At 37.8% G+C, this 26,998-nt stretch overlaps 2 protein-coding genes and 1 long non-coding RNA gene across 16 annotated transcripts in view; 2 read left to right on the top strand and 1 right to left on the bottom strand.

Annotated features, from left to right (window-relative positions):
* The window catches only part of LOC113118072 (poly [ADP-ribose] polymerase 6), a 22,059-nt gene extending 10,461 nt beyond the window's left edge, over positions 1–11,598 (bottom strand). For 3 of the 9 annotated variants that reach the window (XR_003294280.1, XM_026286955.1, XM_026286951.1), the window contains exons 1-13: positions 10,130–10,185; positions 9,748–10,004; positions 7,338–7,461; positions 6,103–6,180; positions 5,503–5,597; positions 5,365–5,425; positions 5,197–5,287; positions 5,051–5,117; positions 3,910–4,059; positions 2,583–2,775; positions 2,250–2,381; positions 476–571; positions 313–405 (exon numbers count right to left, since the gene is read on the bottom strand). Coding sequence is in view for 8 of the 9 variants with exons in the window: in XM_026286955.1 (XP_026142740.1) it covers positions 313–405; positions 476–571; positions 2,250–2,381; positions 2,583–2,775; positions 3,910–4,059; positions 5,051–5,117; positions 5,197–5,287; positions 5,365–5,425; positions 5,503–5,597; positions 6,103–6,180; positions 7,338–7,340 (1,059 nt within the window). In the remaining variant the exon portion in view is untranslated. Of the gene's footprint in view, positions 1–312; positions 406–475; positions 572–2,249; positions 2,382–2,582; positions 2,776–3,909; positions 4,060–5,050; positions 5,118–5,196; positions 5,288–5,364; positions 5,426–5,502; positions 5,598–6,102; positions 6,181–7,337; positions 7,482–8,287; positions 8,662–9,747; positions 10,005–10,129; positions 10,186–10,360; positions 10,452–11,428 lie in introns of those variants that run through there. The other 6 variants (XM_026286953.1, XM_026286957.1, XM_026286952.1 and 3 more) reach the window with 6 other exon arrangements.
* LOC113118074 (pyruvate kinase PKM-like) lies at positions 11,521–26,979 on the top strand. 6 transcript variants are annotated; one of them, XM_026286963.1, is made up of 11 exons: positions 11,521–11,582; positions 17,167–17,345; positions 17,481–17,572; positions 18,524–18,655; positions 18,765–18,951; positions 19,514–19,784; positions 19,865–20,015; positions 20,425–20,577; positions 22,955–23,121; positions 24,529–24,710; positions 26,244–26,979. In XM_026286963.1, the coding sequence occupies exons 1-11, from the start codon at positions 11,536–11,538 to the stop codon at positions 26,348–26,350; spliced, it is 1,668 nt and encodes a 555-aa protein (XP_026142748.1). In that variant the 5' UTR covers positions 11,521–11,535; the 3' UTR covers positions 26,351–26,979. The 6 variants fall into 6 exon arrangements, with proteins under 6 accessions (XP_026142748.1, XP_026142749.1, XP_026142746.1 ...); XM_026286964.1 differs by lacking the exon at positions 11,521–11,582 and adding an exon at positions 13,389–13,663; XM_026286961.1 differs by lacking the exon at positions 11,521–11,582 and adding an exon at positions 13,671–13,792.
* On the top strand, positions 23,610–24,206 carry LOC113118078 (uncharacterized). The gene is made up of 2 exons (XR_003294281.1): positions 23,610–23,695; positions 23,760–24,206. It is a non-coding gene; the product is annotated as an uncharacterized LOC113118078 (long non-coding RNA).
* Positions 26,980–26,998: the final 19 nt, after the last annotated feature.

Below are 26,998 nucleotides of genomic sequence, written 5' to 3' on the forward strand. Positions count from 1 at the left end.
ATAATTTTCAATTTAATTTAATGCATATTTAATTTTGTAGTATTTCTTCACATTAGTTGTGCATTAATTATTTTTTTAATTTTCTAATTTTATATTTTTTATTTATTTTAATTTGTTAATGTAATTTTATTTAAAAAAATATTCAAAATACAGCTTTACATATACTTTAAATATTAAAGTTTTTTGCACTTTATCACTTTAGGTGTATGTTCTTTCTTCTAATTTAATTGAATAATTTTTTATGTAATTTCCTTGGTTTTTTAATGCTATTTCTTTCTTAAATCCACTACAAACACAAGAGGAATGACGCACCTCAGCGCCGGTAGCCACCTCCTCGGCCGCTCCGGACATCACTCCCAGCGTGTAGAAGGAAAACACACACAGCTCTCTCGTGCAGACCGCAGGCTGGCGGGAACAAACCGACCAATCAGAGCACAGAACCCAGCTTTAGGCGTGAGCAAAAGCTGACGCTCACCTTCAGCATGGATCCGTTCTGGAAGACGTGCTGCTCGTCACACACCACGCAGTACTCGTTCAGAGTAGGGATCCGCTGCTCAGAGTATTTCATGATCTAACGGAGGAAAGACAGAGACGAGGATGAGCTGCTGACGGAAGATCAAAGAGAAGCGCACCGCAATCACAGAACGAATCACAAAGCTGTCGTGTAATGTGATGAAACAGCATTTCATTTATCTTTTATAACTTTATAAATGTCTTAACTGTCACTTTTGATCAAGTTAATGCATCGTTAATCTCTTTAATAAATCTTACTAACCCCAAGCAGCACAGATGGGAACATCAGGGTTCACAAAATCACTTTTAAATGAATGTGAATGTGTAGCTGTGCTGTATAATGCTATATTGTGAATATTACTGAAACATCTTTCAGCTGTGGTTATTCTTCACTGTGTAGCACAGCCTCTTAAAGCTTATTACTGTAATAACAGCACGGTAATGAAATAATTACAGGTTTATTTACTACATTACAGCTGCATGTTCCTTTTGAACTAAGAACTGCGACAGGTTTAAGAAACGAGAGCCTTTAAAGAATGAAAATCTGGAAAAAGATAAACATACAAGTGGTTATGATGGTTAAACTCACTTATCACCCGTCGTGTCAATTAATTTTCAGCAATTTAGTATATTGTTCCGTATTCTGTATTCTTATTCTTTGTGTTTTTAAATTAAATTAAATTACATTTAATTAAATTTTTAAGCATAAAAAATAAAGATGTACATTTTTGGAAGGAGCATTAATCCTGTGCTTCATTAATGCACATTAAAGTTTGTCATTTTATCAACTGAATTTGATTTTGAATAAAGCTGTACATTATTTTATCACCTTAGGTGTGCATTAATTTAGTTTTTTATCCCCTAATTTAATACAATTTGATTTAATAATTATTCATTAATTCTGTTTTTCTTTCTAATTTAATTTTCAATTTGTTTTCATTTAATTTAATTATTTTATTTTATTTTTCAAATTCTAAATGCAGCTGTACATTACATTACATTAATAAATATTTAAGTTTTTTGTATTATCACCTCACCTGTTTTTTTTCTTCCTATTTAATTTAATTTAATTTAATAATTCTTCATTATTTTTTCAAATTTAATTGAATAAATCCTCATTAATTCAGTTTTTATAATTTATTTAAATTTCATATTTTTTTATTTTATTTCATTTAATTTATTATTTACTGTAATTTTATTTCACTTTTCAATAAGGTTTTTAAGGCGTGCATTAATTCTTTCTTTTTTTTCTTCGTTCAAAATAAAGATGTACATTTTTGGTGGGTGCTGTAATCTTCTGTGTCATTAATAAATATTTGCATTTGTTGTATTATCACCTTAGGTGTACATTATATCTGTTTTGTTTTTCCTAATTTAATTTGATTTAATCTAATGTAATTTAATAATTCTTCATTATTATTTTTTTCTAATTTAATTTAATAAATCATCATTAGTTCCGTTTTTTCTAATTTATGAAATGTAATATTTTTTTTATTTAATTTATTTTTTCAATAAGGTTTTCAGTTTTTAGGCTTGCGTTAATTCATTTTATTTTTTATTTTTGTCAGAATAAAGCAGTACATTTTTGGCAGGTCAGCATCTTCACGATTGTGAACTTTTATAAGATTTCCGCTCTGTATTTAGCTTCACTAAGACGCAGCCCTGGACATGCACGCATGTGATGTTGGGATGTTCTCTGGGAAAGGATGAAGTGGTGTGTGTCTCTGAGGCTGTACCTGCACGAGGAAGCCGTACTCCAGCGTGGGGATGTTCTTGCAGTGTCCGCCCGCCTGGGATGAGAAAAACAACTCAATCAGCTGGCGGGTGGTAATCTGCGCAGGGGCCCTGCCCGCCGGGACAGCCACAGTCTGATGGGTTAACGGAGACAAAGCATTATGGGAAAGATGCCAGCCAGCCGTGTTAGGCGAGGGGGGTGTCGGAGGGCTGGGATGAGGGACTGTGCATCCATGTTTAATCTGGAGGTCCTAGTGAGGGGTCACAGGGATGGAGAAGCGAGGAGAGAGAGTTCGGAAAGGAAAGCGTGCAGTCGGGGAAGACGGGATGCTGACCTGGCTGTTCGGAGGATAACTAAACAGCTCCCCCTTGGGGTTCTTCATGGTACAGGAGACGGAGCGGTTCATGAGCCGGGTGACTCTGAGCTCGGGCACGTTCAGTTTGCCTTTCAACACCGAGTCCTGGATCAGGGGGAAACTGGGAGACCTGGAGCCAAGATGGAGGCCACAGCCAGCGGATGAGTTCACGCTGGAATTAGCTTAAGTATGCTTGCCGACTAGCAGAAAGCAGAACTTGCACTGCAAAATGACTTCTTCTTATTTAAGTACCTTGGTCTCATTTTCCAATACAAACATTTTAATGAAACACATTCACTTCAGTAGCAAACTGATATAAGAGACTAAGACTTTTTTTGTATCTTTGGTTAAAACTTGAAAAAAGTAACTGTCAGTGCCAGGGTCAATAAAACTAAACACACTAGATTTTCACATTCAATTCAGTTTATTTTTCTTGTTTTAAGCTTAAACTCACTTCATTTTCACACATTTTTCAACAAAACAACTTGATATCTTTCATCATCTTGCTTCTCAAGTAAATAAAAGATCCAAGTCTTTTTTTATGCATCAAAATAAAATGAGTTTTTGCTTAAAAGCTTAAAACATTTTAATGGTGTCAGAGAAATAAACTAATTTAGTTTATTTTTCTGACCCCACCGACAGAGCTTTAACTCACTTTATTTTTTATAAATATTTCACAAATCAAGCCATAATTTCTTTTGTCGACTAGTTTCCTTGATCTTTTATTTACTTGAGAAGCAAAATAATAAAAAAATGCATCAAAATTTAATTCTTTTTTGCTTAAAACAAGACAAAAAACTAAATAGAATCTGCCAAAGGGGTTAAATGGGGCCTTAAATTAGGCTGATTTTTCTGATTGCAGATACTCCACTTTAATAAAGCTCAACAGTCGGGCTGGGGAAGCAAAATCATCATTAAAAATCTCTTTAAAATGAATCTTCATTAAACTAAACCTTTCATTGAAGACTTAACAGTACATGACAATCACATGCAGCTCAAACAGCATTGCATCAGCAACAATGCCTTGGTTTCAACAATGAATGCATGAAAATATATAAATATATATAGCTTGAATGCAAGTGTACACAACTGTGCATAAGTGTGTTTGCCAAATGCATGAACGTAAATGTAATGACAATACATCATTTCAAAACTAATCCTGTTTAACTGCAGAATTCCTGAAGCTATATATGATATATGATAGTTCTCTTTGGAGAAAACACTTCCAGCCGATCGCTGTTGAGCTCTATTTCAGATGCATCAGCGTGTATGACGTGTGTTTTCGTATCAAACGATAGGGACGTACTTGGGAATCGGGGAGAAGATGCTCAATCCTGCTCGGAATTTCTTGATGGTTCCTCCGGCTTTGAACCAGCTGTGCCGCTTCTCCTGCTGGGCTTTGAGGAACTCATTACTGAGGTGCTTCCACTGCTGCGACGTGAACGTACTGAGGATCCTGCACACACCAAAACAAGCTTCAGCTTCATTTTGAACGACAGAATGACTCGTAATAAAACTGATTGTTTTGTTTCAGTTCTAGATGCTGATTGGCCAGTCAGGTGTTCCAGTTGATCTAAAATACACATCATAAATACTACATTGAAAATATTATTTTTAATACTTCTGCTCATCAAGAATGTATTTATTTGATCTAAAATGCTGTAAATAAAATTAATAATATTATAAAATCCAATAGCTAGTTTCTATGTGAATTTGTTTTCAAATATAATTTATTTCTGTGATGCTCCGCTGTATTTTCAGCATCATTCCTCCAGTGTCACATGATCTTCAGAAATCATGAAAATATGATGCTCAAGAAACATTTCTGATTATTATCAATGATGAACACAGTTGTGCTGAGCAATATTTCTGTGGAAACGGGATGCATTTTACTTTTCAGGATTAAAAAAAAAAAAAAAAAAAGGCTTATCTTTCCAGGCAAAATATTAAACAAATTATTTAATTTAGATGCATTTTCTAGATAAGCATAGATAATTTGTCATGTCTCCAGACAACAACTAACACTATAAAAAAAACTAAATTAAGTGCATTTTGCTTAGAACAAATACAATTATTATTATTAAGTAAAATATTCTTAAAACAAGAGTATTTCACTCACCCCACGGGCAGATCATTTTACTTATTTTAAGCAAAATTTACTTAATTTTTTTTTTTTTTACCTCTAGAAACAAGACAAATGATCTCAAGCCATATTGCTTTTCTAGTAAATGCATCATAATTTAAGAACTTCTGGATATTTTAACTAGAAGCGAGACAAAAATACAAAGTGAGATGAGCCTTTCTTGCAGCACTTATTTAAAAAATAATTATTTATTTGACTTTACTGTCACTTTTGATCAACTGAATGCAGCCTTGCTGAATAAATCAACTATAAAATGAGCAAATCTTTCTTTTAATTCAATATGAATCCCAGTATGCTGACTCACTTCTTTAGTTGAAGGCCCAAGCTGAAGCTTTCTTTATTGGACGGCTGAAACACCTCCACAGACGGCTCTGCAGGAGTAAACACAATAAAAGCAGTGTAAAGTTAATTAAAGGCCTGCAAACACACACAGACGCTGAGGTCTCTCACCTGGTCCATCCAGGTACTGTGAAAGAGAGAAGCGAAGGCGTAAGACGATGGGCTCGGTTCGGATCACCTTCCACGCGGTCGCCACCTCCTCCTGCAAACACACACATCACTGTATTCACACTCTGTGCATGAAGCCCAGCAGCTTGAACAGGAAGTGTGTGCTCTCACATCCAAGAAGCTGATGTTGATCTGCAGGTCGATGTCCACGTCGTCGATGGTGCCGTACTCTCTGTGAAAGTGAATCGGGTGTGAATCGGGTGTGAATGCACTGATCTGAATCAGAAGTGAAGCGAGGCTGGTTCTCACCTGACGGACACAGCGCTGTCCGTGTAAATGTCTTTTACGGCCTCGATGTCTGCGTCCAGCTGTGGGTGACGGTACAGGTCAGCTGCACAGCTCCCCTACAGGTGCACAGCGATATTACACAGTATTTACTATATTTGTAGCAATAGACAACAATACATTGTATGAGTCAAAATTATTAATTTCTCTTTTATGCTCATGTTCCATGAAGATATTTAGTAAGTTTCCTACTGTAAATATATCTAAACCAAATTTTTTATTAGTAATATGCATTGCTAAGAACTTCATTTGAACAACTTTAAAGCTGATTTTCTCAATATTTAGATTTTTTTTTTTTTTTGCACGCTCAGATTCCAGATTTTCAAATAGTTGTATATCAACCGAATATTGTCTGATCCTAACAAACCAAAGATTAATGGAAATATTATTTATTCAGATGATGTATACATCTCAGTTTCAACAGAATGACCCTGGTGACTGGTTTCGTGGTCCGTGTCGAAGCAACATCACTAACATTAAAAGAACTTACAAAATGTCTAAAGGTAGATTTAACTTGTCATATATCTTTACTAAAAGAAAAACAAATGTACGAAAGTGTTTTACCTGAATCCCGTACAGAAACTGCTCCGGTTCATTCTCTCCGTCCGATTCTTCATCCGTCCAGCCCTGGCCTTTAACATCCTGAATACAACACACACACAGTGCTCTTTTATAGTATTTATTTATTTATTTATTTGCGCTTTTCTTTGTATTTTATTTTATTTTTTATTTTATTTTTTATTTTATTTAAGTTTTAAGGTTTCATTTTAATTTTATTATTTTTATTATAATTTTTTTATTCTTTGGTTTTTAATATTTATTTTTTATTTTTTTATAACTATTTTATTTCAGTTTTAGTTTCAGTCATTTTAGTACTTCATCCTAAACTCATTAATTTCAGTTTAAAATGTTTCTATCTAATATTAAGATTTTAACATCCTGAATACTAACAAAGAGCTCTTTTACATAATTTATTTATTTATTTATTTGCGCTTTTATTTGTATTTTATTTTATTTTATTTTTTATTTTATTTTATTTAAGTTTTAAGGTTTCATTTTAATTTTATTATTATTATTATTTATTTTTTATTTTTTTGGTTTTTAATATTTGTTTTTTATTTTTTATAACTATTTTATTTCAGTTTTAGTTTCAGTCATTTTAGTACTTCAACATAAACTCATTCATTTCAGTTTGACATTTTTCTATCTAATATATACATTTCATTTTATTTCAGCATTATTTCAATTAATAAAGACTAATAGTTTTTGTTGTAGTCAAACATGCACATTTATTCTGGATTAATTCACTGCACAAACAGTGCTGATAATCACTTCAATAGTTCATTATTTTGATTTTATCAACTTTAAAAACACTGATAATTAATCGTTTGGCATTCATTAAACAAATGCAAAATGAGACCAAAATTAAAAAATAAAATAAAAACACCTCTAAAACAGAATATGCATTTAAATATTGATTCCTTTTTCAGAAAATGCAACATTTCTTCATGTTCAAGATAAATCTCAAATGTTGCTTGGTGTTTTATTGTTTAGAGTAGAGTACTATGTCAATGCATTGCAGAAACATTAGGAATAAATGTGATCATCTGTAATGACGGTCAAATTCCTGTTTTCAGTGACTGTAGAAGAGTTTAGATTATCAATAATAATAATTTGCATCATAAAGCAGCTTTCTCACATTCACATGCAACAATGCAATACATTATAAGATGAATCCTGATTAATTTGCATCTGATGTGAGGTGAACGCAGGCCGTGTGTGAAGAAGTGTGAGCTCACCATTGGCTCGGGTGTTCACAGACGCGTCTCTGACAGGAAGAAGCTTTTCTGATCCATTTCAGCTCAAACCACAAAACACAGGCACTCTGGGACGACAGGAGACGTCTTCAGTAAGATGAGCCCTCTAGACAAATAAACAGATTACTAGACAAATCATTTATCAAAACCACAGAGAGCTCTCTGTTTAACTCAACACATGACAAATCATTGTGCACCTGCAGATTCAGGAAATAAATCACTGCAATATCTGCAATCATAAAGATTAGAGACGATTTGGTATAATGGGAAAAAGCTGTGTGCTGTTTGCAAGCACCACTTCCACACATAAACGTAATATTTTCATCTGCTGGATGATAAAACAGGGAAAATCATCGTATATATGAACACATAAAAAAAATCACAACTGAAGCAAGAAATGTTATTGTAAAAACTTTTTAAAGTTGAAGATAAAACGAAGATTGGGAATATGTTTTACAAGAAAATACTATTTTAGTCAATCTACTTCAAAATCTAATTTAATTCAATATGTAACTTGTTTTTTCTTTGCAATTAATTGTAAAGTGTACTAGCAATTTCCAACTGAAAATGGTTTGTGCATTAAATTTTTTAATTATGTATGTGTGTGTGTGTGTGTGTGTGTTCTGCATTAAAACATTTTAGGCCAATTTATGTTTTTTTTTGTTTTTTGTTTTTTGCACCGTTACTTTTATTGTATTTTAATGCATTTTAACTTTAACACATTAAAAAAAACTGTAATGAGAGCCTAATGAGAATTACCATTAAACATAATGAATATTATAAATAAAACTCAAAAGCAACACTGGACTCTTTAGAGAATAGCAAACCTTGCAACCCTAGCAACCGTTCAGAACACCCTAGCAACTGTAGAACAATGCTGAACTCTTCTGCATCAATCAATGCACGGTCAAACATCGCTGACATATTCTCACATGAAAAGCTCCAGAGTCATGCGTCCAGTCCGGAGACCTGCAGGAACAGAGGCGTCTTTCTGTCTCTGGTTTCACCTCAGCAGTCGTTTAAAATAACGCTCTGTTCTCTCTCCTCCGTCTCACCACTGTGTATCCTAGCAACAACACCTTCTCTCTCTCTCTGTGTGTGTGTGTGTGTGTGTGGGCACTAATTTCCCAAGTAGCCCTGTACAAGTCATATCTGATAAATACTGACAAAACGCACCACATGGACGTCACGAAACCTGCCAAGGTCACGCACGGCTTTTATTTCTCCTTATATTCAAAACGCTAAAAATAAAACAAGATTTATTCTGCATTAAAATATCACTTTGTTTATTTTTTTGCATTTGGAAATTCTTTTTTAATTGAATTTTACTTTAATACATTACAATAATGAGAATCTACGGATGACAAAAAAAATCTAAGTTGAAAATAAACATATTATTGGAGTATATTTTATAGGAACATATTATTTTACTCTCTCTACTTCAATCTTTCATTTGAATTCAAATGTATTACTTAAAATCTATTGAAATTTCTTCTTTTGTTTTCTTCTAAATCTTATTTACTTTTGTTTGCATTGTGATTTATTTTTTATTTTTTTTGCATTCATTTTGAAATTATTTTTTACATGTTTTTATTTTAATACATTAAATATCTTTTTTTATCTACAATTAAAAATAATGATTTAGTTTATTCTTTGCTTTTATGGTTGCTTTTATTTTTTCTACATCTGCTGTAATTATTTTATGAATATTTTAAATAGTTTTTTTATATAACGCACAATGAACTACCATTTTGTATGAAATGCATACTCTATAAATCCTGCTTGCAAATCTGGACACATTACAGAATTTCACTATTTTTAGAGGGAAAATCTATTAAACTGTCATGAAAAATCATGACCCTGTTTCTTTGACCATAAATAATAACTCATTTCAAACCTAGATAAGGTCTAAAACATCTATAAAATCCATCAGCTTTCTTCTTTTCATCAAAAAACAGCCATTTGGTTTCTCTAAAGAGTCACAGTTTCTCCAGCGTCTCTGTTTTTATATTATTATATAATACACGTCTTTGTGAATATCATCACTCTGACGGATGCATTCGTGTCAAACCTGCATGAAATCAGTCCGTTTTTGGATGCAAAAGCTAACATGCAATAAATAAGATGCACACAAACAGCTTAATTTTATATAACGTTCACTAACAAATCAGTGGTTCTCTGGAGATTTTGGATGGAAATACACTTCTGTTAAGCATGCAATCATACGGATGATATATCAGTCTAATCATCCCATTCGACAGCATCCATCAGCCCGAGTCCCCTGTGTGTCCTTAAACACCCATAATGCCCCGCTGGAGACGCCACATACCGATGCATCCCAAAAACACAGACGTCCAGCATCCAGGACACCCCTCCCCCACACCCAGCTCACCTTCAGACGGATGCTTCTCCTCCGACACGACACACAGCGCATCGACAGCACCCTGCATACAGAAACACGGCCCAAACATCCAACACGGCAGAATTACTGTGCACTAGCAGCGCTCATCCATACTAACTCTCTCTCTCTGTGTGTGTTTATCTGCTGCAGATCTCGTCTGCTCCAGAGCTGCCTTCTTTTTTGCCTGACAACACAGTGAACTGAGCATGCTCAGAGAGAGCCAGCAGAGAGGGTCATGTGACCTACAGCTGACGAGAGAGAGAGAGAGAGAGAGAGAGAGAGGGAGAGAGAGAGAGAGAGATCAAACCCACCATATTCAAGAGCAATAGCATACTCTTAATGTCTTCTTAATATTTCGTTGCATTGCTGGCACCTTTTCTTTAGTAAATAAATCATCCAAAATGATGACTTTGAACTTGAAACCTGAACCTGAGGGAGAAAAAGAAAGGGTCCAGTGTGCTGTTATCATCAGCCGAGCCTAGTTTTATCTTTTGTGTTTTGATGATTGTATGATGCAGAACACTAAGATGTTTGTACACATGCGTGTGCTAGTGGGCTTCACGTCTCAGCCGTTAGCATACTAATCAGAGTTTACCCTGCTTACCTCGTTAAGAGCCTCGCTGTACACAGTGACCTCCAGAGCGAGAGATAAAGCATTATCCGGCTCGTCCTCGGCTGCGTGACTCACTGTCTTCCTGTAAAGAAGACACATGCATTAATTATTCAGAAACACTTAATATAGCAACTGCTTATTTTAGAAGCAACGAGAAAAGCAACGAGTTTTAAACCTAATCTAGTATGACAGATCGCTTGAGTATCTGCTGAACAGTGCTGTTACTGTTAATTAATACTTAAAATATTACAAATAATTTATAAAAAATAGAAATAAAATAAAATAAAATATTAGATGAAAAACCTAAACTTAAGACACTTCAATTTGTGAGAACAAAAAGCCACTAACTAAAATAAATAATAATATCAAATAATAGTAAAAATTTAAATAAAAAAATATATATATTTAAAGAAAAACTAAATATTAAACTAAAAATATTTCAAAATATTCATAAATACCATATTAGTATATATTAAATAATATAATAACATTTGAAATCACTGAAATTAAATCAAATATAAAAAACAGTTGCCAAGCAAAGTTCTTTATGCACTAAAATTACTAATAGAAATAATAATAATTCAACTGAAATATATATACATAACTTTTCAAAATAAATAATAAATAATATACACATTTAAAAAAAAAAAAATTAAATGAAAAAAGGCTGGAAATTAAAATGAAAATAGAAAATATTTAAAACAGAAAATAAATCAAAGTATGAATAAAAACTATAATAGTCCTAAAGAAGCATTGCTTAGCGAAAGCATCACGTAACATAATAAAATACACCATAATAAACATTCAGCATGTGTACTGTGGGTAAATGTCGTGGATGTGAGTACTTTTTTGCTCCTCATAAAGAAGACAACTATCAATTAATGTATCAGTTCTGTTGCTCTAAAAAACTCTTCTAATGAGGCTCTAATGAGAGCAATGGAGTTGATGTGGATCATAATAACAGCTGATTTCTGATTGCAAACCAGAACAAAGTTTGAGAAACTCTGCAGAACAAGGTTGCAACTGCCAGCCAATCCAGAGAGCATCAGAGGGATTTACCATTGGATCTGACCACTGGCCGTCGATGCAGAGCGCACCGGATTTGGGCGAGAGGCACAAGGACGGGCAGCAGGTGAGCAGCGGTCAGTGAGTGAGCAGCGGTCAGCATGGGCAGTGGGAGCAGCAGCAGCGGGGGGGCCGTCGTGGAGAGCAGGTGAGTGCACACACCTTCACCTGGACAGAGACGTGCAGACGGTCAGTGTAGTAGCACAGCATCAAACTAGACTCAAAACAGACTCATCATCAAACAATAACCAATAATAGTGCAGAACATGAAATGCTGCATCTATTAAAATGATGCATTTAATACGGTCCGGTTCAATCCGTATCAATCAAATATAGCCAAAGATTCCTATAAAACTTAAAGTGCAGTTTTGCACCGGGATTGTTTTCAGAAGTGGTGCATTTATCTGCAGAGGCCTGAAAACTGACTCAAATCACACACAGATGACACGTCTTTGAGATGAAACACATCCATCTGTGAACACCAGATGGAGAAACACTGTGACTGGACATGCTATATTGTTGTCATCTCGTGACCTCGTTATTTTGCGTGCTTAATATACTGTACAAGCATGCAACTTTCATCTCAGAAAAATAAAAAAAATTGAATTTCAACAGATTTCACATTGATATGTCTTATATTTTAAGATCAGCACAAATCTAGGCATTTTTGCATGCTGTCAATCACCACAAAAATAATTTAGTGTGTAAATTGCAAAAATATGTGTTATGCATGTACAATATAGCAGGTGCACCATGAACCCACAATTAAAATGAATTAGCTTGCAGAGTTTAATAAGCTTTCGATTAAATGCAGAAGTTACTTCCAGATGAAGAAGAAAGGCTGATGCATATGATTTCAAACACTGAGATATTTCTACGTGTAACAGTCCAATACTTTCACTCACACTCTGTCCATATCATTCCTGGTTGAAAGTATAGAAACAAAAAGTGCAGATTTGAAATCTGTGCCATGAAAAGGGTGCTTTTGAATTTTTAGTTGTTAAACTAACCTTGGTACTGATCTTTGACATGGCTGTATGCCATAATCTTGCATTGTTTTCTACAATGTTTTCACTGATGTTGGTGACAGCATATGAACACTAGAGGGTGCTATTAACTAACGAATGCAACAGCTGCTTTATGAATGTCTCCAAGTGATAGAAATATACAATTATTCGTGTAATTCATCACTTCATATTTACATTCCTGTCGTAAATTACACAATAGCATGTCAGTAACATGGTACAATGAAGGGATCAAATGATAATAACCGATTCATATTACCAGGCAGCTTTATATGACTAACTTATTTATGAGTCATGTTTTTTTCCATAATGCATCAGTCAAAATCATAGTGCTACCATGGTGCAAGTACAAAACACAATGGTCCATGTCCAAAAAAAAAAAACACTGGCACGAGTCCAACAGCATAGCATCGGCACAGAACTTGTCCAAGCAACAAGATTTCACCATGGCACGTGTTCAAAAACATGGTGCATGCACAAAACCGCATAGGACTGGTTGAGTAAGAGGCATTTGTGAAAACAGCATGTTCATTTCGATATGATACTTTGTGTAGTGTCATTACATCACTAGTGTGCTCTAAATAAGCGACGTATGTAACGGTAAAAATCTCTTTCAAAGTTAAAAGGATGAACGCTGATGCTGCGTGCGTCTGGATTAACGCGGAAGTACATGAATTTCGCTGTGTGTACGCTATATATACATACAGACGAATAGATTTATATGGGCAATTCGTCTACTGCGTTACTTAAACGTGTATTTAATATTATAAACAAGCACTTTGTCATTCGTTTATAGTTTAATAACAGCAACGCAGCATCCTGCTGTCACGTGTTCTCCTCGTGCTCAGGCACCGCGCCGTATCTCGCCTTCTGATTGGATCATTCCACTTCCCTCATTTGGCGTTTCATAATCCCCTCCATCAGGAAGCTTGGCTTTATTTATCAATACTTTAGTGCTTTATGTACTTTTCTTCGATTGACGAAACACCAAGAAACTATTAGAGGTCTATCTCAGAAAAGATTTGATCAAATATTGCTGAAAAAGCAGTTATGTTGACATTTTTGTCATAGTTTGACGTCATTAGTATCAATCCGCGTGTGGTTTTTACTGAAGTAGTCCCCGGTAGGTTTGGCAGATCACCTTGAGCTCGTGATCCGAAGCGCAGCGCATCAGTCTCGGCCGACTATCAATCAGCAAACGCAGGTGAGTATCTTACAAAAATCATCATCATCGTAATAGACATATGGTTCTTTTTTTCATTAGCAGCGCTATTGTGCAGTTTCCGCTAAGTTTTTCGTCAGTCAAAGCAGCTGCTCTCATAAAACTGCGCAGGTTTGGTTATTTCTAGTCTTTCATCATACTGCGGAGAATTTTTGTTTTACTGGTTTTTGTGCTATTTTTGTTTTTAATTTCGCAAACGTTCGTTTTTACTTCGTTTCCAACAAACTTATCGTCTTTTAATTTTTTGTTATTAGCTGCGTTTGCCGCTGTTTTATACTGACTAACCGTCTTTTTAACATTCACCGTCGTCTGTTATTTCAATATTTACCGTTTATCACTAACCGTCATTCATTTTAAATTAATTCGAATTAGAGGCGTGCGTGCGCGCCCTCGCCCTGCGTCTGCGATGGCGGAGAATGTGACGCAGAGGCGGGACGTGACCCGCAGCTCATCCACCACCAGTCTCCCCAGACAAACACCTGTGTGAATCCAGAACTTGATTATGAGGATGGTAATGTTTGATCTTCAGAGAGGCTCTAAATGCTCAGTTTGTTAGTGTTGAAGCACGCCTGTCTATTTTTATTGTCAAGGAGTGCATTGCATTAAGATATTACTCTCTATTAGGTTCAGGAAAGAATGAATGGCTCAGAATTGCTCCCCTGTGGGCATCTGAAGCGCACTCTGGCTGTCCTCGTGTGGGTGCTCACTTCACTGATAGGTGCTAATTATGATGATGCATCATGTTTCTGCGAGGGAGGAATTGGACCGTTTTGTGTGTTTGTCTTGCAATCACATACCTTGACACTTTCTGCGTTGTCAGATTTTATGTCTGGTTCCCAGTCTGTTCTGGTTTGATGTCTGCTGCATTGCGGTTCGTCTCAAGCCTGTGCGTCATTAAGAAATAAATGGAGACTTTTTAAAAAAAAGCATCTTTACACAGCTGAGTTAAGTTTGTTCTGTGGCTCGTCGAAGTCCAGATATAATGCAGCCTCAGTTCAGTTTCTGCCACAAAACAAAAAAAGGTTATTTCAGATTTCACAATTGTGACTCTATACCTTGAAATTCTGAGATTTGCAGAAAAAACTACTTTAAATTGTGAGATATAAACTCTGAATCTTAAGAAAAAAAGAGAAAGTTGCATTAATGGACAACAAATTAGGTTTATTATAAACACTGTTTGCACTTTGTAGACACGTTAACATCTTTAATCAAGTTGTCGCACTCTTTCAGTTCTGCATTTTTCAGTTCTGCAGTGAGTGTGTCGGTGCAATATGGGAATATTTTCTGTAACATCCTTTTGAGTTGCGCCACATTGTCAAAAGCTTCCACTAAACTATTAGAAGAGACCAGTGAAACTGAAGAAACCCGCAGCTCTGCAGTGACACACACCAGCCTTTCCACAGACCTCACCAGAGACGTCCCAGTGCACCGTTTATTAGTAATCGTTCTGAATCATTGAGTTAAAGAACAGACTCACCTCAGTTTCTCTTTGCTGCAGTCCTCTGCGAGCCTGATGCATTTCATACTGATACAATCCCAGCTAGTCCAGTGCTCCTTATGGCATCCCGTTCCTATTTTAACCCTGCATTGTAATGTGATCTACAGTAAACAGTGCTGTTTACTGCCTTCAGTGGCTGGTCCACTACTAAACCAGCGTGTTTAAGGGCTAATGTTGGTCTGGGGTGTCATTAGAGTCCTGCTCGTGCAGGACAGTAAGCGTGTTATATCCTCTCTGAAGGGAAGAGGATTTAGTGCTCAAACTCCTCGGCAGCTCGATGCATGGTGCTTCGTTCTGGCCGGTGTCGGTGTCTACAGCGCGGTGTTTGGGGAGAGAAGGTCACACACGCTGGCGCTCCTCTGCAGGGCTCTGACTGACACACGGTGCCTTATTTCACACAGCCGAAGGGCTTACAGGTGGGTTTAGGCCCAAAGGACACTTCTACTTACTAAACCAGTTGTTGTAGGTCTGCGAATAGATTTGAGATTGAGATTTTGTGATTGACCGTGTGTGTTTAGATAAAGATGCACTAAAGAAAGCTTCAGTTCAGCGGTCAAAGGAACATGACCCAACACAGCTGAGGATTTATTGTTCGAGTGGCTTCCGTTTTCCATTTGTTCACATGTGAGTTAAAGTACATGTTGTAAAAAAATAATAATTAAGACTCCAGAGAGTAAGACGTAATATTACGATATTAGTGTCACAAATGTACACACACAATGCTTTCATGTTAAGCAGTATGGGTGCATTGTATGGGCTTTGAGATCAAGGCTTTGTTTTCATAGCTGAGATCTTTCAGAGATCAAGCATGGGATGTGGTTATAAAACAGACCTATAATAACAAGACCTTCTTGTGACATTCCCGGCTAACATTGACCTTGTTAGCATCAGATGCTGTTCTGAGGCTCAGAGCATGAATCAGTCTACCAGGACTCACAACAGGTGTGTTTTCCATGCTTTGATGTAAGTGAAGTAGCATTACCATCTCATTAGTTACTCAAACCACAGTTCGCATCATTTCCTGTAACATTTGCCCCTCCTTTAACTGTGTGTGTGTGTGTGGCTCACTGCACAAGGGCCTGTATTTTCCACCCTGCCTTTCTTAGTCATCACATACGACGGTTTTATTAGGTTAGTGACCACAGTGAAATCCTTGCCAAACCCATCCTGCTGCCATACTGTGGTCATGTGACCGGTTTGATTTTCCAGTAAGACAATGCAATGCAGATAGCTGACTGTTTGCACTGATTGCTGAATGTATCTGATTTGATTTCAAAGCTATAATTCACAGTTCAGTCTGACTGTAGGTTCAAACAGGGCTTGATTGACTCCATATTTATCTCTTTTCATGTTGTATTTTTTGCAAATACCACAGCTAACACAGTTTGGTTGGATGATTTGAGTCTGCATGAAATGTAATTTGATTTCAGACTGATGCAGCGCACGTGCGAGTTCAGAAAACAACTTTCACTTCAACAAACCTGAAATCCTCTTGTAACCAGCCGTAAACCAAAGCCAAAACCACTCAAATGCAGCACTCGTCTTTGCTAAAGTGAAAGTCATGCTCTGTCCTTCCTGTCTGCTTTGATCATGGGCTTGTGGTGATTATTGAGAAAGACCGAAGCGAATATAAAACCTTCTCTTGTGAATGTTTTCACATTTCTGAGTGCCGAGTCTGTTGGATACCATGGAAAGGAAGCATTCCTTTTCCCCACACAGACACATTCAGAAGATCTGGTGCGAGGATCGCTCGTTAGCTTAATTTATCTGACTCTAAATTCTCACTCAGACTTTTATGACTTCAGGCTCCCTACAGAGATCCTGTCACTGTTTATTCTGTTGAGTTTAAATCAGGGGTAATAACTACAGTCTGCTGTGTTTGCTTTAAATATGTACTCTGGTTTTCAGACACTTGTTGTCTCTGTCCGTTATAGGAAACCCAAACATCGGATTAGACAACTGACATGTAATTTCTCTCTCTCTGTAGGATATTACCCGTCTCTTCCACGATGCCCCACACTAAAGTTCAGGATATGGGCTCTGCCTTCATCCAGACGCAGCAGCTCAACGCTGCCATGGCCGACACCTTCCTGGAGCACATGTGTCTGCTGGACATCGACTCGGAGCCCACCATCGCCCGCAACACTGGCATCATCTGCACCATCGGTCAGTGGATGCTCGGACGTGGATCGGATTGTTTTCATGTAGCAACAGACGCAGGATGTTGAGAAAACCAGATAAAATGGTCTTAATTCAGAAGTAGCAGTAAGTGATTGTGTGTTGTGTGTCATGTGATCACAGGACCGGCCTCTCGCTCTGTGGAGATGCTGAAGGAGATGATCAAGTCTGGCATGAACATCGCTCGCCTCAACTTCTCTCACGGCTCACACGAGGTGCATACACTTCATGATTTACTCTTTCGTGCTTGTCTTTGTCCCCTCTCTTTAATCCTCATATCTATACAGCATTAGTTATGCAGTTGATGGATGCATGTTATTCTCTACCAGAAGTGATGCTCTGAACATCTCTGAGGCTCACAGGCTGAAAAAACAGTTAAAGCATTCAGGGTCAAAGGCCACCGAGAGAGAGCGAGCGCAACCTAATCTACAGTGAGGCTATTATAAATAGTTTATCTGTTCCTTCCCGGCAGAGAGCTTATCATGTCTCAACAGCATGAAGAGTTGGTGTTTTTTGCACACTAATAGTTCATATAGGAGTTGCTGGTGAACAAAATCATCCAATTAATTCCAAAAACTGCAGATAAAAGGTTAAATGAAAAATGTTTGCAGGCATGTTTAGTTAATACCAGGAAAGGAAGTCAACATTCATCCGTACCTGAAAGCTGACCCTTATGTGACTCCTCTTATCAAGGGCTTTGGGTTTAACACACTGCTATTTAACACACTTCACACTCCTAAACAAACACAGGCCTGTGGATTTGACCAACAGAGTGACCTTGAATGTAGAGCTACTGAAATGAAATGGTCTAGACTAGTGTTTAGTATTATAACATCACGTCACGAATCAAAGGTACTCCTCCAACATGGTTTATTACAGCAGACGTCTTCTGCATGTTTAGTGGATCAAACTCTAACAGATGAACTTTGTGTCCTGTCATATCACACAATGCACGCACATAAGTGCACGAGTGTGTGAGAGAGTAACCCAGTTTCACCAGTCTAGACACACACCTTGAGTGTTCAAAGAGGAAGTAAGAATGATGTCACCTGTGCTGTTAGGTCAAAACTACAATAAGCAGTTAAACACACACCGTTCCAATTATGATGTGTTTGGAGCGGCATCTTTCTTTGCTTTAGTAATCTCTCCTCTCTTCTGTCTGTCAGTATCACGGTGACACTATTAAAAATGTACGTGAAGCTTGTGCCACCTTCGAGCCGGGCAGCATCCAGTACAGACCAGTGGGCATCGCTCTGGACACCAAGGGACCAGAAATCCGAACCGGACTCATTAAAGGAGTGAGTTAACTCATTAGAGACTGATCCGCTGGTGGAAGATCACCGTATACACCGCTGAATTATGTTGTTAATGCATGGATTATTAAAAGTGATTTTCTGTCTGTTTCAGAGCGGCACGGCGGAGGTGGAGCTGAAGAAGGGAAATAAGATCAAAGTGACCATGGACGATGCTTTCATGGAGAGCTGTGATGAGGAAACACTCTGGCTGGACTACAAGAACATCACCAAGGTGGTAGAAGTGGGCAGCAAGGTCTACATTGATGATGGACTCATTTCTCTCCAGGTCCTGGAGATCGGTGAGTGATGGGTTTGCCATGGAAGTGAAAATTTATGACCGGGTTTCTGCAGGTATTAAAAATGTCTTAGATCGACCTTTTGTGGTATTAAATGTTGCATGCATTTCTATAAAATGAAAAGCTTCCTTGTTTATTTTTGTCTTGTTTTTCTGTGTAAATATTTTAACATCCTTTATCCAAGATACTATTACTTTAGAATGAAAATAAATCATTAAAATTTAACATTTAAGTTTATTAATTGTAAAGCTAGAATGTTTTCCTTTTTTTTTTTTTTTTTTTTTTTTTTTTTGGTGATAAGTTTACTTCCAATAATTCCTTATGTTCTCTATTTGGTCTTAAACGGACTTAAATTAACTTTAACAACCTGCAGAAAGCCTGTGAAATACTTGATTATATTACTTCTGTAGTTCAGTACGAATGAGTACGTCTCCCTAATCTTGACTTGGATTTGTAAGCCATTAGTCTGTGGACATGACACTGTTTGCTTCTTGTGTGGACACTGTGTAATGGCTCGAATCATCATCTTTTTCCACTTGATGAATAATATCTGACTCTTTCTCAGGATCTAACTATCTGGTGTGTGAAATTGAGAACGGAGGAACTCTGGGAAGTAAGAAAGGTGTCAATCTGCCGGGTGCCGCGGTCGACCTGCCCGCCGTGTCTGAGAAGGACATCCAGGACCTGCAGTTCGGCGTGGAGATGGGGGTCGACATGGTCTTTGCCTCCTTCATCCGCAAGGCGTCTGATGTGCACGAGGTGCGTAAGGTGCTGGGAGAGAAGGGCAAGAACATCAAGATCATCAGCAAGCTGGAGAACCACGAGGGTGTGCGCAGGTGAGCGACGACACCACCTCTAAACTCAGTATGATGGTAAAAATGATTACGGTTTGAACGCATCTCGTTTGTTTCACCAGGTTTGATGAGATCATGGAGGCCAGCGATGGTATCATGGTCGCTCGAGGAGACCTGGGTATTGAAATCCCCACAGAAAAGGTGTTCCTGGCCCAGAAGATGATGATTGGTCGCTGCAACAAAGCAGGAAAGCCAATCATCTGTGCCACACAGGTCAGCTAACCTACAGTACCATATTTGACACTGAACCATTAAACCAGTTCCATTGATGTGTGGTTTGTTAGGATCGACCCGTATTTGTCTGAGATACAACTATTTGAAAATCTGGAATCTGAGGGTGAAATAATGAGAAAATCATGTTTAAAGTTGTTCAAATGAAGTTCTTTGCAATGCATGTTACTAATTATAAATTAAGTTTTGATGAATTTACAGTAGGAAACTTACTAAATATCTTCATGAAACATGATCTTTACTTAATATCATAATGATATTTGGCATAAAAGCAAAATGGATTATTGACCCAATGTATTGTTGGCTATTGCTCCAAATACACCTGTGCTACTGATAACTACTGCTGTGCTTCAAGGTCACACATTAGCATGCGTTCTCTGCGTGTTTCTAGATGTTGGAGAGCATGATCAAGAAGCCTCGCCCGACGCGTGCCGAGGGCAGCGATGTGGCTAACGCCGTCCTGGACGGAGCCGACTGCATCATGCTGAGTGGAGAGACGGCGAAAGGAGACTATCCTCTGGAGGCCGTACGCACCCAGCACATGGTGAGAGCGCCCCCTACTGACACACACTAACACTGTTAGACCACTAAACCTTCTAGTACCTGACTCACACATTCCTCATGTCTTCACTCACAACTTAAAAGGAATTTCCAAAGAAGTTTTACGGGTTAAATACAGCGTCATTGTAAAAACAAAAAACATTGTTCTTACAGTGGAGGTCTGTGGGACATATAAAGGCAGCAATGTGATGCTTGTCTTTGTTGATCCACTAATGTTTCAGTTAAACAAATTATTTGTTTATACAATGGGGTCCAAAAGTCTAGACCTTTTTGCATTTTTTTTTTTTCCAATTCTTTCCAAATTCTGTAATCCTCTTATTTCCAAGTAAATTGTTAAAATAGCATTAATTTGAAAGTGTTTTGTATAGAACTGAATGTCTAAATGTATAAAGCGATGTCACTCATTTAATTAGTCACCTAGATAAAATCCAGAATCTGAAATGTTATTTTTAATTTGTATCACTTGTAATCCCCCAAGGTTTAAATCCATTCGAATCCCAAATGTTCAGTGTAGTCTTAGACTTTTGGACCCCATTGTGTGTTTTGTGTTTAACCCGTAATAACTCTTGAATGCCAGCTCATCCTTCATGACTTTAGTCCTCTCACACGCATGTGTTTCTCCTTCACTAGCTGGTTTTGTTTGTCTGAGTTGTCAGGGTCAGTTACAGACAACAGCCTTCGCTGAAGCTAACATTGTATTCATCGTAAATTTTTTTTTTTTTCTGTCTGCCTGTTCTTCAGCTTGTTAAATCTATGCATGTGCTCTGCATTGTGCTCAAGGTTGGCATGTTTGAGTTAGGGGTCACATCTTTGCCCAGACGCTCCTGAACACCAGCAGAATAAATCCCTTGGCTTTAATAAACGTATTTAACGGTTTGTTCGTTCTGCGTGAGCTCAACTCTTTCGGAAACCTGCGTGCTTGATCTCTTTATTTCCTGTCTTGATGTGCTCAACCTTTCTTCTTTCACTCCTTCCGGTTTGTTTTTGGCAACTTTTAACTTGCTTCTGCATGATGAGTTTCTTTTAGGGATGCACGATATTATCGGAAGTTTTTTGGTTTAAAACTATTATGCCGATATGCCTTGCCAATAAGACTGATCGCTCAATGCAAAATGCACAAATCTCATTAAGATGCTTGTTTCTGAACAAATAATGCAGTATCAATAGTTTACATGAATAAACAAAAAAAATCACAAACCCTTGTAAATTATTTAATTTAACTTTATACAGATTTATTCTTATTCATTTTAAATGTACTAGGAATGTAATGATTTAATTGACTCCCGATTCGATTCACTTATTTTATTTAAATAAATGATATTTAAGATGTGAAACATGTCCTTTTATTATTGCTTTGACAAAATGCTGCACTTTCTTTGTGAAATATAAATCTATATATTAATGTAGCACTTGCATATTATTGCTCTTTTGTTGGTTTTGATTTTCACTTTGTCACTTTGGATAAGTGTCTGCTCAATGACAAAATTTAAATAGATTTTAAATGGAAATAATAAAACTAAATCAAAGTATTAAAACGAGCCCCAAATCTTTCTGCTGTAAAGAAAAACTGTGCTGCACTTTAAAACAAAAGTAACATCGCTGCACACATATGAAGCGCTGCTTGATGAAAAGAGGAAATCCCATCTAAACTCTTCTAAACACAGTAAGTTCTCCTCAGACATGCGTTTTATATAAACTCCTGCCCATCAATGAATCGCGATTTGTTCAGCATCACAACCGATTTGAATCATCACACTTAAATATATTTTCAACCGGCTCATGGTTAATCCTAATTACATCCCTAATATATTGTTTTTTCAAATGGACTATGAAAACTTATTTAGAGCGAACTCTCATTAAAAAATAACTTTAATGTTTTAGTTCTAACAGGTTTTTGCTTAAAAACAAACCATTTGTTGATAATTTCCACTTTACCTGGTGTTTCAAAACAAAGGGAAATATATATCGTTTATCGGTCAAAATATTGTCAAAATCTAATATTGTGCATCCCTAGTTTCTTTAATCCTGGTATCATCACAAATCACTTACACTTTTCTGGTCACAGATTTATTCAGGTCTACATTGAAAATAATATCCATGATGTTAATGGTGGCGGGTCATCTCTAATATTAATTTGCATTTACTGATTTACTGTGAGTCTGAATATGTTTTAATGTTCATCTTGTTTTTTTCCTCCGAACTAACACCTGCACTAATTTCCTCCTTTGTTTCCTCTCTGTTTGTTTCTGTGTCCACCCCTCTCTCACTCTCTTCTCACTCTTGATTCACACTCGACCTCCTCTCGTCTCATGGATGTGTGTGTCTTTCCTCCGTGTCACGTGATGATACGGCTGCTTCAGATCGCTCGCGAGGCAGAGGCGGCTATGTTCCACCGGCTGGTGTTTGAGGACCTGCGCCGCTGTTTACCCCCCTCCACCGACCCCGCCGAGGCCATCGCCATCGGGGCTGTGGAGGCCTCCTTTAAAATCCTGGCCTCTGCGTTTATAGTCCTCACTGGGTCCGGCAGGTAGGCAGGAGATGTGATGTGGAAGACCAGATCAGTTACAGTCAGGGAGTAGGAAGAGCAGGGACAGGAGAGGACTGGAAGAGAGAGAGAGAGAGAGAGAGAGAGAGACACATGCTGAATATTAATAGAATGTTATAATTTAACTTATTTCTTATTCAACTCATAAATAAGTGACCGTTGGAAAGTTTTGAAACGGTACAGGGCTAGCGTAAGCATTGTGGAGCACGTGTCTCTCTCTGTTTCTCTGTCTGAGTGGTTGACTGTATGATTGTGTAACGCTTCCCCCTCCCTCCTCCGGGTGGCGCTGTCAGATCGCCCGCGAGGCAGAGGCAGCCACGTTCCACAGGCAGCTGTTTGAGGGTCTGCGGCGCTCCACCCTTCTGACCCGAGACCCTTCAGATGCTGTAGCTGTGGGCGCCGTCGAGTCCTCCTTCAAATGCTGCGCCGGAGCCATTATTGTGCTCACCAAGACTGGCAGGTAAGAGGGGAGGGGCCTGAGGCATGGTGCAGGTAAGAGGGGAGGGGCCTGAGGCATGGTGCAGGTAAGAGGGGAGGGGCCTGAGGCGTGGTGCAGGTAAGAGGGGAGGGGCCTGAGGCATGGTGCAGGTAAGAGGGGAGGGGCCTGAGGCGTGGTGCAGGCAAGAGGGGAGGGGCCTGAGGTCAGAGTTCAGCATGGGACGGGTAAGAAAAAGGCCATTGCTCACCAAGACTGCATTTATTGATTGGCTAGGAGTAGTGCTGCCAAACGATTAATCGCATCCAAAATAAGGTTTTATTTACATAATACATGTAAGAGTACTGTGTATATTTATTATGCATATATACATTCACACACATACAGTATATATTTTGAAAATGTTTACATTTCATGTGTTATGTATAAATATTTAATATGTAATCACATCGTAATCTATCCATGCATGTGTGTGTTCATCTATACGTTACATTTAGTCATTTAGCAGACACTTTTATACAAAGTGACTTAAAAATGAGGACCATAGAAGCATTTAAATCTAATCAAAGAGTAATGATACACAAGTGCTATAACAACTGTTAACACAGCACACATTGCAAGGTTTTTTTATTTTATTATAAAAAGAAATCAGACTGGAAAAAGAATCGAGCAAGCTAGTGTTAGAGGCCTTTTTTGCTTTTGTTAATTGTATAATTAAATATGATACGAAGACTGTTTGTGTAAACATAATATACAGACATGTTTTATGCAAACAAAAACTTATTTTAATGGTTAATCTGGATGAATCATTTGCCAGCACTAGTTATGAGTGAGTGTTTGAACAGTGAACAGAATGGAGTAGGGTTTAGTTTAGCATCCTGTCAGTAATTTCACTTAATCACATGATCGTCTCTGGAACATTTCCATTCTCACGCTGCTGTGTGATTGTCCAGGTCTGCTCATCTGATCTCCCGTTACCGTCCGCGTGCCCCAATCATCGCTGTGACCCGTGACGAGCAGACGGCCCGACAGGCTCATCTGTACCGCGGCATCTTCCCCGTGCTCTACAACAAACCCTCCAACGACGTGTGGGCCGAGGATGTGGACCTGAGGGTCAACTTTGCCATGGATGTTGGTAAGACACAGAGATTAGACAAGAAACTAAAGACTGGGATAACTGGACATCACACCGAGCCTCAAGCGTAAAAACCAGCTCATCTGACTAAATGAAATCATATGGAACTAATTGTTCATCTTAATGTTCATTTCTAGGTTTACTAACACATTATTAATGTCAACAGTTAGTATTTAATAAAAGGAACATGAGGCATGAAGAGTTTTTATCCATGAAAGTTTACAAAGATGACAAATTAAATACTTGACTCAATGTTAGTTATTGTTAATGATTATTGTGACGTTACCAAAATTTCGAGCTGATGACAAGCAAAAACGAAATAGAAAAATTGAGATGTCAAGACATTCAAAAGATTGAGAAAACAGTGTAAGATGAGCTGTAAATAAGAATCACACACCAGATATTAAACTAAAACATTTCTGAAATGCATTTATTATCAGAATAACATGACATTCCAATAATAACTATATGAATAACAAACACTATAAAAAAAAAATCTAAATTTTCATACATAAAATGCAGCTCAGTGTACTTGAGAACAACAAAGTCATTAAAAAATGATCAAAAATACTGAAAATAATAAAATGAGTGTAAGCAAGTGTAGTTTCACTTTATACTATGGAGGTTCTCCATTTATTTTTTGATTCCTCTTTTTGCTAAATGCTCTGTAATTTATAAGTCTATATATAACACAGCATGTGGTGTGTGTCAAAGATAAAACATGGACGTAGTGTCTGTGGCGGCACCCATAGGTTTCTGAGGAGCGGTTTTAAAATCAAAAGTAGGCGGAGCAAGTCTTCATCTTGCGTCACTCCTGGATAATCGAAAATGGGTAAAAGGCGGGAGCTGGAAGCCACGCCCACCTAGCTTGACAGAGGCTATCCACCTGTCACTCAAGTGACCACGCACTTAATTATGCAGAACTTTAAGGATAAATAGAATTTAAACTGAGTTAGTTACAGTTGTCATGAAGGGCAATATTAGTTATATGGAAAAAAAAAAACATTTTTTTAACCAAGCTGGAAACGTGGAGTCTATGGGGCTGACTCTCTCTAGCAGTCAGTCAATGATTTACAGTTGAAGTCTCTTCCGTACGTACTTCACGAGAGAAGAGCGGGAGATTGCTGCTCGGGTCACTCATGCCTTGTCTTTTTCGTTTTAGTTAATGTTCTGCAAGCTAGTTTATCATTATAAATGACAGTTTTATTGTTGTCATTTTTATCCTTCCTTTATTATAGTCTTAAAAAGTGAAGGGTGTATAGATGGAAGCAAAACAGACTATTATCTTTTCTTGTAAAACGTGACACGGTTGCAAATTTGAAAGCGAAAGCGTCCGAAGTCCATGGCTTATAAAACCGCAACACAGTTGAATGTTAACCACTTTTATTTCTGTTTAACTATAAACCATGATAAAGATTAATCATTGCATGCATTGTAGCAGAAAAGCCCTGTGACGTGATGGCCGTCCGCAGCTGTGATCTCTGTGCTTCACATCTCTCTCTCTCTCTCTCTCTCTCTCTCTCTCTCTCTCAGGTAAAGCTCGTGGGTTCTTCAAGCCCGGTGATGTGGTGATCGTCCTGACCGGCTGGCGTCCAGGATCCGGTTACACCAACACCATGCGTGTCGTCCCAGTGCAGTAAACTGGACTCGACCGCAGCGGTTCATACATCAGTCATCATCACACGCCCGTGGACCACCATCACTTAGACGTTCATTCTCACTGCTTTCACTTTCTTTTCAGTCTCGAGCATAATCTCTCACTCCTGTATCCAGAGCTGTCTGTCTGTCTGCTCGTGAAGCACAGACGGAGCGAACACCTTTGCCCTTGAACAAACCGCAGCATCCTGAAACCAGGCGTACTGTCCCTCTCCTTAGTTTTATTTCTAGTTTCTTTGTGTTCACACTTCTAGTGATGTTACATTCTGTGTTGCACTTGTCCATAAGACCGTTTGATTTGGGGACGAGGCGACCAATGTGCTATATATTTGAAATGTTAACATTGGGACGTCCACGTCCGGATCATTTCCTTCTGTTTTAGTGGACTGAGGAGTTTCTGAGAGATGAGTTTCAATTAAGCAGCGTCGGTCACATTCCCAGCTTCCATCTCTGCCCTCATGTCGCACTTGCTTCTGTGTGTGTGTGTGAGATCTACCTGCTTCGTGTCGCTAGGGTGCAAGATGTACTTATAACTGTAAGAGTAAACTATAGTATCATTCAAAAGTGTTGTATTCAAGACTGAATTAATAAAGGAGACAAGCACTTGGCCAGACTACTGTGGTTTTATTGTG

The sequence above is a fragment of the Carassius auratus genome, chromosome 18 (genome assembly GCF_003368295.1).
Source record: "Carassius auratus strain Wakin chromosome 18, ASM336829v1, whole genome shotgun sequence".
Lineage (NCBI taxonomy): Eukaryota > Metazoa > Chordata > Actinopteri > Cypriniformes > Cyprinidae > Carassius > Carassius auratus.

What these genes read in the sequence shown, in the direction of transcription:
- LOC113118074 (XM_026286960.1), top strand. Translation starts at nt 15,351, where the DNA reads ATGTTGGTCTGGGGTGTCATTAGAGTCCTGCTCGTGCAGGACAGTAAG. An exon ending in CAATCATCTGTGCCACACAG is followed by an intron (nt 20,016 to 20,424) that starts GTCAGCTAACCT and finishes GCGTGTTTCTAG; the next exon opens with ATGTTGGAGAGCATGATCAA. An exon ending in CAACTTTGCCATGGATGTTG is followed by an intron (nt 24,711 to 26,243) that starts GTAAGACACAGA and finishes TCTCTCTCTCAG; the next exon opens with GTAAAGCTCGTGGGTTCTTC.